We start from the raw sequence: 14,570 nt of genomic DNA, 5'->3' as shown, positions 1-14,570 counted from the left end.
GAGCCCTCTCCTCTCCTCTCATCTCCTCTCCTCGCTTCTCTCTCCTCTCCTCGCTTCTCTCTCCTCTCCTCGCTTCTCTCTCCCCGGCCGGAGACGAGCCTTCACGGCCCCGCGATGTACGACAGGCTGCGGTCTCCCTAGAGGAGCTCTGCCCGGTGGCTGCGGTCCGAGGAGGCGGAGGAGGCAGATGCGGCTCTGGCCATGAGTTGTCCCGGGAAGATGAGCGTTCAGGCGGCGTTGATCCTCGTGTGTGTGGCCCAGCTGACTGCAGGTACAGATCCCCGGTCGGTTACTGTGTGTCTGTGTCTGTGGCTCCACGTTAGCAGCTGCAGGGACAACGTGTGCTGAAGTTTCCTCCACTTTGCAATCACCTGTTTTCTGTTCATCAAGAAACGACCTGACAGCAAACCACGTGTTTATTTAACTTTGACAGGCTCATAACCTTATACAAAGGAACACTTATATACACACTTATATACATACATAAAATCTAAGTGGTATTTGCTGTTGCTGTTAAAGTTCTGAATTTAAAAGACTTTAACACAAAAGTATTCCTCCATATAAAATATCTTCTCATGAAAAGTGTATAATATTGTCACCTTTATTCCTCATTGACAGTTCAATGTCAGGACTTGTGCTGTAAGATCAGTTTCTTTCATCTTCATTCCTATAAATATTGTATTTTCTATTAGTGTTTGATTTGTTAAGGATTGTTGTTTTTTTGTGTTAAATTCAAGATACACCTAATTGGCTTTTTGCTAATTTGACTATATTCTTTGGATTTCTTCAACGCTGCTTTAGACTAAATGAGAATTTTGAAGTTGTCATATTCGTCTCTCACGAGTTTTCATTCACAAATTTTCATCATTTTCAGACATTTTATAGACAATTCATTGGGAAAATAATTGGCGATCCTGAAAATTACACAAACTCTTAACAAGCATTGTCATAAGATACACTGAAGGTTCCCTGGTGGTAACGCTGTATTTTATGTGATATTATACCTTGTAAATGAAGTTCCAGTGGTTATTTAAAACTCAAATCCCTCCAATGCAAACAGTCACATAAATGAGCAGCCGCAGTTAAAAGAAATCCACCACAAAATATGTAAGCTGAAGTGTTTGACAGTGTGTGGGAGCTGTTTTATCATATTTCCAATGCAGCAGGTCTTTTGGTTAATCTGTTTCATACTTTTCTTTATTTAACATACTTGAACACATAAATTCAGCTCGTCAGTAGATTTGCTGATTCCAGGTTGTGTAACGCAGATGAATTGATATAGTCTCGCATTTATCTCTCATATTGCTCCCTTTTGCAATATGGGCTAATTTCTGCTTAAGAATAGATTGTTTTATACGTATTATGATTATATCTTTATAAAATAATAAAAAAAACTCCATTACAAAAATCTATTAAAAAAACGAGAAATGTTAACATGAGCAGTAATTGAAAAACTGCCTGTTGTCGGCCTCTTTCAAACGTTCCTCTATTATTGGCAACATTTTGAACGTTAGGAATCCAAAGGCCTCAGGGACGGGCTAACCTGTTGATACTCTTTTTGCATCATATTGGTTCAGTTTAATTACCAGACATCACACAGCAAGTCTTCCCCCTCAAAGTTCACCTCAGCACAAAAGCCTCATGCCTAATCTACAGAACATCTCAGCGTTCAGCTCCAGCTCACTCGATATTCTATGGTGACCCATATTTGGTTGTGTTCAGGAGCACAAGCAATTAATCAGCTTTGTTCCTTTAGGAAATGACTCATCGTTCGTAGGACCGGGATTAAGGGGAGCTGCAGAGCCGGATCTGTTAAGAGTTCTCAGGGAATGATGTGAAATGTGTGCGATTCTATTCCAGTATCTGTTTTAAAGCACAATGCCTCTCATTGCTTTTAGTTTGAGCGTCACTGATACATTTTGTAAGTGAGTAACAGTTTGAGTAAACAACTGTGTCCGCCATAATCAAAACAAGGTCTTAAACCCTTCAAGGACAAGCAACCAACAAAATAAAAACAGTGATTTTAGAACAGATTGCGGTTATCGCACCTCAAAAGTACAATTCCACAAGAGGTTTCATCCATATTTTTAAGTGCATTCGCTTTGCTTTTATCTTTAAAAGTCTTTTATACTAACAGTAACTCTGGAAGGAAGGAGCATGTAAGGAGCATGTAAAGAGGCCGATCACCTGCTGCCATAAAAACTCAAGCAGAGACACTGGGAAATGCAGCTGTGTGCAGATGTAGGGGTGTGTTGACTATAACGTTGGAAATTCTACTGGTGTGCAACGGTTTCCCAGTTGTGTTACAGTGTCTCATCAGTGTGCGGCCCAGTGAGGCTGCAGTGCAACAGTCAGGCAACACTCTCCTCCCATCCAAGGATTCAAAGACCTTTATTCCACAGTGCTCATCATTTTGTCAAAAGGAAGCAAGGGATATTTGATAGGACGCTAGAAGGTCTACAGATATAAATTCATATGACACCTGCAGAGGCCAAAGAATTCACTTGTCATGTTAGTACTGCAGAGTGATGCTGAAGTTGTTTTCTATTCAGGTTGTCTGATTAGCAAACATATTACAGTGGATCCCATGTGACTGCAAATCGGTGGCGTTATATCGACATTCATGCAAGGAGCTGAAACACAGTAAAATAATATCGAACTTTAATTAAATGTATTCTAATTCTTATTTTAGAGCATTTTTCAGACACTTGTGTTATTCTCAACAATGGAGAAAACTTGTAATCACTTCTTCCCTGACAAAAGCCCTTATTAGAAACTATTAAACAAACACACACAGACGCTTTAAAAAAATACCATCCCTTTTACTCCTCAGTTACAGTGCTACAGAAAAAAAAAAACTTTATTTTAGCAACATTGTCCTTGAGGATGTTGTTGCCAGGCAACTCTCACGTCTGCGGTAAAACTCAAACACATGTTTGTCACATTTTAGTCTTCCTCAAAAGAAATCTGATCTATACTTTTTCTGTCTCCTGATTTTTCTTAGTGGTCTGCTTGACAAAGCCCCTGAAAAGATAAAGTGGTTTATTATGTTCTAAATCTTTCTAATTGACTTTAATTCTGATCAAAAGTTATCTCTTGAATCTACAGGGTCGTGCCACATTTTCCTTTATTTCAATGAACTCTTTTAAGCCATTTGACCTCAGTTCTTGCAGATTTCTTTAACAGCTCTCAAGGACTGTTATCTTTAGAAATCATTTTAAACTCTGACATAAAGAATTACAGCTTTCACCTGCCAAATCCATGCATTGCATAATTCAAATCAAATTCAAAGCTGAGTTACCAAGGCAGGAATCACATCACGAGTGCTGACCATATCCTGAAAGGTTCCTTATGATCCTTCCAGTTGTGCAATGAATAGTTTGATATCTTTTCTTGTCTGCCAAGATTGGCCTATAGGGGCTAAAAATACCACTTTCACACATCTAACAAAATGTACACAGTTCAGTAAATCTAAGAGTTTTTTCTATTTTGTTTGATTGTTTTTTAAATGCAGGTCCAAATCGAAAAGAGCTGGTGGATTTGAGAAAAACCCACGAGGATGAACTGTATCGAAAAGTCCTATAGAGTCAGATGTTGATTTGAAACATGAACTTCATCTAAGCATCTAAAAAACATTGTGTGGATGAAGCAGATTCTCTTGAGTGTTATTTCTCTTTTTTTATGCAATTTCACAAACTGCTGGCTTAACTACTGGAAAGTTTCCTGGAACGTAAGCAGTTACCCATCTAACCATCTTCACTGATGCCGTGTGTTCCAGGTCTGAAGTGTGTGTGTCAGCTCTGCGCCAACCACACCTGTGAGACCAGCTCAGGCGGCGCCTGCTGGAACTCGGTGATGCTGATTGACGGGACGGAGGAGACGGTGAAGTCCTGCCTGTCTCCCACCGAGATGAAGGGCCAGGTCTTCTGCTACAGCTCCCGCAACGTCTCCAAGAGGAACTGCTGCTTCACGGATTTCTGCAACAGTGAGACTCTGCACCTACACACAGGTAAACCCGGGTCCAATGTAGGATCGTTATTTTTATTTCTATACAAGGTTGGTTTAAAAATAGTGTTGTGCCTCTGCTGCAGTAATGATCATCTTTAAATAAACATGGATTCATCCATTCAGACAGACAGCGGTCTCTGCATTCACCTCAGTGTGGGATTTCCCACTCATTCTGGCCCCGGCTAGACGAGGTGGATGCTGATCCTTCTAGATCCTGTGACATAACAAACCTGGCAGAGGCTGTGGAATGGCGGTTAGTGATCCTCACCCGCCCTCACCTAATTTATAAATAAATACTTTGCCAGGCCTGTCGTCCTGCAGCATCTCCTGACCCCCCTTGTTGGTTACAATTCATATTTCGAGTGTTACACATGTTTCTTAGAACCCATGAACCTCTTTCTGCATTTTGAAGCATCGACAATATTTACCCTCGGTCAACGTGCAAAACAAACATTCTTAATTCTTGACACCAGATAAACTAGGAAAACTAAGTGTTTTTCCCTCTGCTGATGTATGCATCTGAAATACTTTAAGTTCGACGGGATTGTCAGAGAAAGGTCACTTTGATAAGATGCAGAGGTTATCCAGGAGATTTAAAGTGAGAGGAGCTGCAGACTGTTGATGAGACGAGTCGGGGGGGGGGGGGTGGGGGGGGACACAGACAGCCTGGAGCTGTGATGGTGCTGACTGTGAATGAGAACACTGAGTCTGTTCGTATATTAGCGCATGAGCTCCTGCATGCGCTGTGTTCTTTATTGTTCATACATGGAAACTTCATGTCCGTCAAAGCTTCTCTGCAGGACTGAACGGAAGTGTTCACTTGTTTTGTAGCTTCTGTCTCTTTCTATTCTTGTCATTTCCAACTATTTACTCAGATGAGTCGAACAAATAAGTTGAGAAATTGATGCTGAGCTTCCCTCTTTGTCCCAGACAGTCTGTGAAAAAGCTTTTTTTGTCACTCGGCCAGAGAAGAGTAAATCCTTTGCACCATATCTGCCGAGCTCCAGTTGGACACATGGCAGGATTTGTTTTTAGGTAAAAGGCTAAACATGTCTTAGGAAACTGTGGTTTAGTTCAGGACGTGTTGCTCTCCACATTGGGTCATCTGCGGATGTCTCATGTTGGTCTCCTGGGGAGGACATTTCAGGCTTTGGAGATTTAAGGAGAAAAGGCAACAAATTAAATAATACTTGCTTATTAAAAGAGTTATTAGTTCCTGCATCATTTGTCAAAAAAAAATCCAGGTGTCTTCCGAAGTTGGCATTTTGCTTCTTATTTTGCTTTTTGCATTCCTTGGGTTTCCCAGCCGTTAAACAGTAGTATGTGTCTCAGTGCTACTGTTCACTGTGAGCACCTTAATAAGAATACCAGTAAATCTCATATTATTACCACCGTGCCCACCAGCTCTGCTTTTAGTGTTTGTGTCGAGTTCTCCTTTGTCCGCCCACACAGAGACAATGAAGGTCAGTGGTAGAGATGCCAGGTGCCAAACCCACAGTTTATTACAGGTCTCACTCACAGTGCACCTGCTCTCCATCGGCCGAATTATTAAATCCAAAGGATAAAAATTAGACAGAAAAACATCTGACTTTTTTGAGAGGACTTTAAATATTATTGGCTCGTTGCCTCTGTATCTCTTAATCTCACTTTTGATTAATGATATTTACCGGCTGATTGTTATTTGTGGCTCTCTGGGGGGGAAAAAATAGTTTTTCTGGCAGCCATAACTGTTAAATTTCAATTTCTCAAAATGTTTAGATTGCCAACTGGCTGCGTCTGAAAAGTGTGATACAGTACGCTAGACAAGTCTGTCAGCACATTTCAGCCCTGAGATGAAACACCAATAAAATATATTGTTTACTCAAGTGAATGATTTCAACCCACGATCTGTATGCAACTCACTTAATGCCATAACCAACAATGACCACCAGAGGCTGCAACAATCACAGGGAGGTCAGTGACCAAAAATCCCTCCTCGACCTACTGATTGTATGAATTTATTCTATAAAATATTACTTATGGATTTGATTCTCATTGCAATGTTTTGTCACGTATGTTTATTGTCAGAGAGGCCTTTGGAAGAACCTGAAAGCTGGAGCCGGCTGCAGCTCTCGGTGCTGATCCTGGTGCCGTCCTGCCTGCTGTGTGTGGGCGTGCTTCTCGGCGTATTCGGCGTGCCGGGCCACTACTGTTCCTACAGTCGAGCCCACAAGCACGACCCCGAGGAGCCCCTGGACGACCACATGATCACGGCAGTCGACAAATGTCTCCAAGATCTGATCTACGACATGAGCACCTCGGGCTCTGGATCAGGTGAGAGAGAAGCTGTCTCAACCGGTCAGGGCCCTGCAGGCTGTGATGGTCACTGTGTGATTTATTCTGGGCTGGTAAAGCCACTAAGTAATATGTAATGATAGCATATTTATATATATTAATGTTTTAATGACTTCTACTGAGACAGACACATTTTCTCTGGTGCTGGTAGTCTTCCTGGTGGTCATATTTGCTCTGCGTCTCACAGGTCTGCCACTGCTGGTGCAGAGAACCATAGCTCGGACCATCGTGCTGCAGGAGACGATTGGGAAGGGTCGGTTCGGTGAGGTGTGGCGGGGCAAGTGGCGAGGGGAGGACGTGGCGGTGAAGATCTTCTCCACCAGGGACGAGAGGTCCTGGTTCCGTGAGGCCGAGATCTATCAGACGATCCTGCTCAGACACGAGAACATCCTGGGATTCATCGCTGCAGACAGCAAAGGTGTATAATGAGCTCTATAGCTTTAATACCTTGATGAGTTCAACAACACAGTTATGTGCTGCCACTGTTCCCAACATGTGACTGTGTTCTCGACTGTGTGCTGCAGATAACGGCCTGTGGACTCAGCTCTGGCTGGTGTCGGAGTACCATGAGCACGGCTCCCTGTACGATTACCTGAGCAGGCACACGGTGTCGATGGAGGGCATGGTGGTCCTGGCCTTATCGATAGCCAGTGGGCTGGCACATCTCCACATGGAGATCATTGGCACCCAGGGTGAGACGGCACTTAGTAAGATGAGGAGACGGAATCCTGGGACAACGACGTCATATCAGAGAATTTAAAGGACACTTGTTAGAAATGTGAAAATCTCCTTGGACAAAAACAGAAGAATTATCATAACTCAGATTCTCACTCCGATGGTCCGTTTGATAAATTAGACTAATTTAGGGCCGCAGCTATTTTATGTTTTCATTAACAATTCATCTGTTAATTACATTTTTAAATTAATCTATTTGCCCTTAAAGGGACTCTTACCTTTGTTGCATTTTTACACTTTTTGTGGATAAGGTTAAATTGGTATTAATAAGGTAATGACACTCTAAAATGCAAGACAGACCCACCAGGAGTTAAAGCAAACAATTATGTCACTCTCGTAATATTTAGTGAAAACTTCAACCAATAAAATTCTTCGGACCGAAGGACCTTATTGGCCGACAGACCTGTCTGTTTGCTGCATGGAAACAGACAGGAAGCCCGTCTGCTTCTTGTGGCGCATTCGGGCCCGCGTCATCAAGGCGCGTCCTCAACTATAGGGTTTGTTTTGATTCCACGGCAGACAGTAGCGACCGTATCGACCGTATCGACCGTAGCGACTGACGATGGCAGACCAAAGTGGTCCACGGCGTACTGAAACAGCCGCTCCCAGGGGGAAAAACAACAGTTTAAAACACCGCGGATGGGAACGAGGGGGTGGGGCATTGGAGGAAGACGGGATGATTCGAATGTGCTGTAATTCTCAAATGCAACAAAGGGAGTCCCTTTAAGTCTAAAATATAAAAAAGTAGTAAAAATGTCCCAAGGTGGCACAAGAGAAAAGCAGAAAACCTTCACTTTGGAGAAGCTACAATCGGAAAATATATCTTTTTAAAACTTGTTTTCCCATAAATTCTGTCATGAGTGAGTCTTCAGCTTGGCGCTTTCATACACTTTATTAATTACACTCTATTTGCGTTGAGAATTACCAACCCACCTTTTCCCTTCCCTTAATCCATTCAACCTTCTACTTTCCTTCCTCTGCTCGACCTCACCCACATTCACTCATCCTTCGCTTCAACATCCAGTATATCAATTTCCATTCAAACCTTTAAAGGTCCAGTCTGTAAGATTTAGGTGAAAGGGATCTATTGGCAGAAATTGAATTTAAAATTTTTTTGGTTTTCCTTACCCTAGAATGGATCCCTTATATTTATATACTTTACATTTACATCGGGAGCGGTTCCTCTCTACAGAGGCTGCCATGTTTTTTTACAGTAGCCCAAACTAGACAAACTTAACCTTTTGAGTTTGAATGATGATTATAGCTGTATTTCTCACCTTGTTGATTCTTCAAGGGAAACCTGCCATCGCTCACAGAGACTTAAAGTCCAAAAATGTCCTGGTGAAGAACAACGGCACAGCGGTAATCGCAGATTTGGGTATGGCCGTTAAACACGACTCCAACACCAACACCATCGACATACCGCCCAACCACAGAGTGGGAACCAAAAGGTTTGATCTGCATCCCACGGCAACACACACACACACAGAGAAAGCTCTTTGCCATTTTATTTGATGGTGCTATATTTTCCATTCATCTAATAGTTTACATTAGCTTTTTTGAATTTCTCTGATGTCACCATGTTTTGAATTAAAACAAATAAGTAAAAAACAGGCACCCTGCTGTCTGCCGGGACGTTACATCTGATAAATGTTTCTTGTTTTTCTGCGGCTGCTCCATATTTAGAAGATGATAATGTGTTGTGTAGTTCAGAATTAAGAGAACATGGAACAGAGATTTACAACAAACCCTCAAATGAATGAAGGAAATGTGAGAGTTATCGGGCTTTTTTTTTTTATTACATTAGACCTTAATCAGTTTGTCCTCTGCAGGTACATGGCCCCAGAGATTCTGGACGAGACGATCAATATGAGCAACTTTGAATCGTTCAAGCGAGCGGACATCTACTCGCTCGGCCTGGTGTTCTGGGAACTGGCCCGAAGATGCTCTATTAGGGGTATCTTAACAACACAAACACACACACACGCACAATTGTGGCTCTAACAGTACATCTGTGACGCCACTGATGCAAATGTACTTGTCACAATAACACTCAGTTGTTATGTCCGTTTCTCACCCTGCACGCACTAATCATCAAGGTGCAGGCGTGTGTTGTTTTTCATACACCGGACATCATCTGTCTTGTGTGTTGAACACGATCGTAAACACATTTTTCATTTTTACTTTCCGTTATTTTAACAGGACTTAATGAAGATTTCCAGCTGCCTTATTACGACCTTGTGCCTTCAGATCCGGCCGTGGAGGACATGAGGAAGGTGGTGTGCGATCAGAAGCTCCGACCCAGCATTCCCAACCAGTGGCAGAGCTGTGAGGTGAGAAGGAAAACTAATCTATGTGTGTAGCCTCATGGGAGATACTGTCAGGAGCGTATCAAGGAACTTTGGGGGCCACAGGGAAAAGGGACCCTTGGGGCCCACACCAAACCAAACTGACCCTGTTATTATACACAAATAATAGTAAAGAAGTTTTAAGTGCAAGCCTCCGCCCCCATACCAGACCCATTACACACACATTTATTCATTCTAGTCTTCAATCAAACATCCCCCTGGCAGTGTGGCAGGTTTTCCACCCCTGTCCATTTGTTGGTTGGTTTGTTTGATTTTAAGCAAGATTACGCAAAACCTAACGGACAGTTTTCCACGAAACAAAGTGGAAAGATGTCGAATGAGTCAGAAAAATACAAAATGTCTGGATCCAGATCAGGGGGCTGATCCAGGGATTTTTTTTCCACTCTCATTAACATTGCGAGATCGACTGTTTTTAAACATTTCCGTGACTGATTTTTATGAGTGTGTGAAATTTGGTGCAGATCCAAATAAAAATCCAGATACAGTTAATTCAATTGCAATATCTTAAGGCGACAGTTTGGACCTTCGTGGAGGGATGCACTTTAATCTAGTTGTGTATTGTCAATATGTTATTTTCATAGATTTATCTTTGTGCTGTTGTTGTTGTTATGTGGTATTGCAGAACACCTGCAGTAAAATTGCATCAGGCTCATAGTTAGTTGTTTGTCTGAATTTCTAGTGCAAATAGGGTTGTTTAAATGGTACAATCTGAATAAATGTTTCCAGGGTAAAAATACATATATTTGAGAGAACAAACGCACATATTCAGATTGATGAATGAGCTTCAGTTCATCCAAAAGGCCTTTTTCAACATTTTGACCTTGGTATCTGTTCTACTACATGATATTCGAATTACCGATGGGAGAGTCTGTGTACTGTGTAATTAAAGCTCTTATTATACATTTTATTCAAGGTCTTTAGCCTGTCGTCCATATGAGATAATATGTTTATCTTTTCTCCAGGCGATGCGTGTAATTGGCAAAGTGATGAGAGAGTGCTGGTACGCCAACTCCGCCGCTCGTCTCACTGCGCTGCGGGTCAAGAAGACCGTCTCTCAGCTGTCCATGATCAAGGATGTCAAAGAATAGCTGGGATTTCGTCGCCCTGGTGATGGAACCAGTGCAACACAGAGGAACTGGGGGCAAAATGTCCTCTCTCTCTAACGGCCTCATGCTGCCCTCTTCAGGACGCAACCACACCGTTCACCCTCAGAGAGCTTTCAGGTTGTCGTCGTTGCCAAAGTCTTGTAGGAGGTGTCTGATGCTGCTCTGCACACAGACAGCTAAAGCCACCTATCTGAACCAATCAGCTCAGCCCTAGGTAGGAAGAGCCATATGTAATGAAAGTGTGTTTAATGTATATATACATGTTAAGTTGCTACCTCACTCATTTAAGTCGCCAAAGCTTGAAGTTGCACATTGTGATGTTTTGTTTTTCCTGTGCCATATCTTGTAGCAAACACAGTGTTGCTGAGTAGTTAGTGTGCGAACTGACAATCACAAAGGACACTGGATGATACAGGAAATCCATAACTGGCTCTGACTAGTTGTAAATGACACACATTGAACTCTAATGTACGGTTTGTTGAGAGCTCCAGAATGTCTGTAGGAATACAGCAGAGCATTTACAAGTGGAAGAAGTCCTTTAGCTAAATATATACAATGATTTTATTTTTTTTAACTGTGAGCTAGTGCTGATTATTGATTGTCTGTCACAAGCAGGGCTTTGTTAATGTCGGTCCAGTGGTCAGTCGGTCCAAATACCTCCACAACTGCTGGAATAACCTTTGATTCAGACGTTTATGTTCCCCTGAAGATGAACTTTGGATTCTCAGCCTTTTCATCTTGCGCCATAGATAACGAGAGTACAGTAGAGGTTCATAAAGAACAGTGTCAACTAAAGAAAGTAGAGCGTTTGGACCAAAACAACTATTTTCTCTGGCACAACCCTCAGGCCGAACTCTTGTGTTTGACTGACTTCTAGTAACGATGTAAGGACTGCAACGATCTCTCCAAGTTGTAAAAGCCTCATTAGACAACTTCTACTGTAAGAATAATAGTGCTGTGTAATATAAAAAAATAAGTTAAAGCAACACTATGTCACTTTAACTGAGAAACAGCGCCCTCTGCAGTCCCACATGGTGATCTACTCTGTTGGGTTCTGTGTTTCCATATAGAGACAAAACTAAGTCTATCGATCTGTGGAGTGTAAACTGGAACACAACTGAACAGTAGATATTACCCATGATCCCCGGCTTCCTGACCCAGAAGTGCTGCTTCTGTAAAAGCTACACTAAACTCTTAATATCATTGTTATTTAATTAATTCTATGTCTTTTTAACAGATCCACGGTTCAGCATTAATCTTTAACTCACTGGACCGGATCCTGACAATTTAAAGGGATAGATCCCCCAAAAAGGAAATTCACTCATTATCTAGTCACCACTAGGCCGATGGAGGAGTGGGTGAAGTGTTTGAGTCCACAAAACACTTTAGGAGCCTCAGGGATAAACAGTGTTGCAGTGACCTTGTGACCAAAGCTTCAGACGTAATGAAATAACAGAAATAAACCATAAATGTTCGTGTGGTGTCATCCAAGTGTCCACAAGCCCAGATCTACACCAAGTTTTAAGCCCATAAAGTCCTCTGATATCTAGAGAGGTGCATTCAGCGACGTTGGGAAATACTATCTTCTGCTAGCTTTAAGCCTAAAACACAGTGGAAATGACCTAGTTTCCAGTCTAATATGAATGTCGGGGCTTGTGGACTCTTGGATGACACCAGACGAGCAGTATAGAGGCATGTTGTGCCACCCCACCCCCCTCTCCCTCCATCATCATAGTGGTGAGTAGATAATGACCACGACTGTCAGTCAGTTCCACACCTCTCACAGGAGATCGCACCAGCTCACCAAAGTTACATAGAAATAAGACGGGTTCAGTGTGATGAGTGGGCGTGAGACTGACTGACTGTCTCTCTTTTCCAAGTCAGCATGCCATCAAATTCATTTTGAAACTGCTACTTTGAGGTAAAAAGTGCTGCTTAATCTAGGAACTTGTGCATTGAATCTTTGCACATTTACCAGTTTCAGTTGCTGCAGAGAGCTGCTCTCTGACGGCTGATGAGCTGAAGCTTATTCATGAATGTATAAATGTGTGTTGTGTTTCTCTTAAATATATATTTTTTACCCTTGAACCATTTATTCAAATTGTACAATTTAAACTAGATTTTAAATTATATCCTATTAGCCTGATGCAATTCTACAGCAGATTGCTGTAAGGCCATATGATGAAGACAACACAAACAAGATAAATCAATGAAAAATAAAATAATGACAATGCATAACTAGAATGACGCTCAGTAAAGTGCACAATCAGTCTGCTTATGTTAAATTCATCATCAATATGCTTTAATTATTCTCTGAGAAATCAAAGAAAATGTTGAAATACCTAATCTCGCTATTGAAAGTGAAAAAAGCTGCTGTGTGCACTCACGTGTGAAGGCTTGCGCGTATGTGAAGTGACCCTTTATTTAAAGATGGTGAATTTGATTAATCATTGTAGCGTTTGTGAAACTGTGAAACCGGTGCTGTGGATGAAAACAATACTTTCCATGTTTCCTATGATTCATGTCCAGTATGTTCCTATTTTCTTTAGTTACATACGTTCACATTGCTGCTTAGAATCAGTGTTGACCACAGTCTGTATTTTCCTGTCATGAAGGTATCAGAGGTACTGGATGATCCATGACAGGAAGCATTGCCTCTTGAAAAATAAGCTTTGTGCAGTAGAATGTGGCTTTCCTTGTGAATATCGGATCATGTGCAAGTTTTTAAGGTTTTTCTTCTTTCTGTGAAATGATAAGTCGACTTCAGTGATGGAATAACTGTTCGACTGTGTTGCAAAGAATAGGAAATATTGAAAAATGCAGTATGTAAGCGTTCAGCTCTGCCTCTGCCGCTGAAAACACCTGCACTGTAAACTGGCTTTTCATGCAGAGCCAAGCTTCTACCTTGTGTGTTGTTTCCCATCTGCTTCTTCAAGAATCAGACAGCAACGTCCAAAAGAAGTGAGCGCACACGTGTGTAAAAGACTTATACGTCCTTCCAAAGAGAAGTGACTACCATGTGCAATTTCTGACTGGTGTCTTTTTTTATATATTGTGTATGATACGGCTAAATATGAATAAATGTGATACTGCTTTCATAAAACCAGACCCGCTCTCCTTTATTTCACTCCAGTCATTTTGATTCTACGTATAAAGCAGTTCTGATGGGGATTTTACGCCACTGCAACAGATCTTATCTCTTGCACTATTCATTCTGTGTAGAGCTGAGTGAGGTCAGTGTGTCGATCAGGGGTTTGCGCGCTGCTGCACGTAGCACAGATTTCTCGGAGCGTCCCTCTCTTACTTTAACTGACATGACTCATCTTATCTTCTGATGCTCCGTTTGCTGTGTGCGATGTGGATTTGTCCGTTAGACCGAGGAAATAAAGCAGGAGCGCTGAGGCCATCAGCTCGACACAGATGAGTCATTCCTGTCAGATTCTGCTGCTTTCACATATTTTACATACGCTGCTTGTCACCTAAGAGAAGGTCACACAGTTTACTGGAAGCCAACTGCACTTACCCATTGATAAAACACTAAGCAAAGTTTCTATAATGTATTGCTTATTAACAATCAGCAACAAATAAAGTCTTCCATTAGTTATGTTTCAGTTATATAAATATATATAACATGGTGTAAATGGATGACACCACAGCAGTATGGAGGCATATTGTGTGAAAGGGATCCCCATTGACTTGAATTGTATTGGATTTGGCTGCAACACTGTATACCCCTGAAACTCCAAAAGTGTTCTGTGGACTGAAACACTTCACCCACCCCTCCATCGGCTTAGTGCTGAGTAGCTAATGAGTACTTTTTCTGTGAACTATCCCTTTAATGAAAGTCCATCCGAATGCTTCTCCTCCCTCAGTGTGAGCTGCTTTCACCAAACTAATTATGACGTATCAGTTCATAAAGTAAGAGAAACATGGATGTGGATTTGTCATCTGTAAAAGACAAACCTGGATTGATCTGTCAAAAAATCCAAGAGGATTCTCCCTACCCTGTCTAGTGCCC

The 14,570-nt window shown here is 41.8% G+C and overlaps 1 protein-coding gene across 1 annotated transcript; it reads left to right on the top strand.

Moving 5' to 3' along the window:
• Positions 1–201: 201 nt before the first annotated feature.
• On the top strand, positions 202–10,534 carry LOC133021589 (activin receptor type-1C). Its single transcript, XM_061088499.1, has 9 exons — positions 202–271; positions 3,779–4,009; positions 6,076–6,321; positions 6,530–6,760; positions 6,867–7,034; positions 8,372–8,528; positions 8,910–9,034; positions 9,280–9,410; positions 10,409–10,534. The coding sequence occupies exons 1-9, from the start codon at positions 202–204 to the stop codon at positions 10,532–10,534; spliced, it is 1,485 nt and encodes a 494-aa protein (XP_060944482.1).
• The last annotated feature ends 4,036 nt before the right edge of the window (positions 10,535–14,570 follow it).

Source organism: Limanda limanda, chromosome 16 (assembly GCF_963576545.1).
Source record: "Limanda limanda chromosome 16, fLimLim1.1, whole genome shotgun sequence".
Taxonomy (NCBI): Eukaryota; Metazoa; Chordata; class Actinopteri; order Pleuronectiformes; family Pleuronectidae; genus Limanda; species Limanda limanda.
The sequence above is the reverse complement of the archived record's forward strand: the minus strand, read 5'-3'. Positions and strand labels throughout refer to the sequence as shown.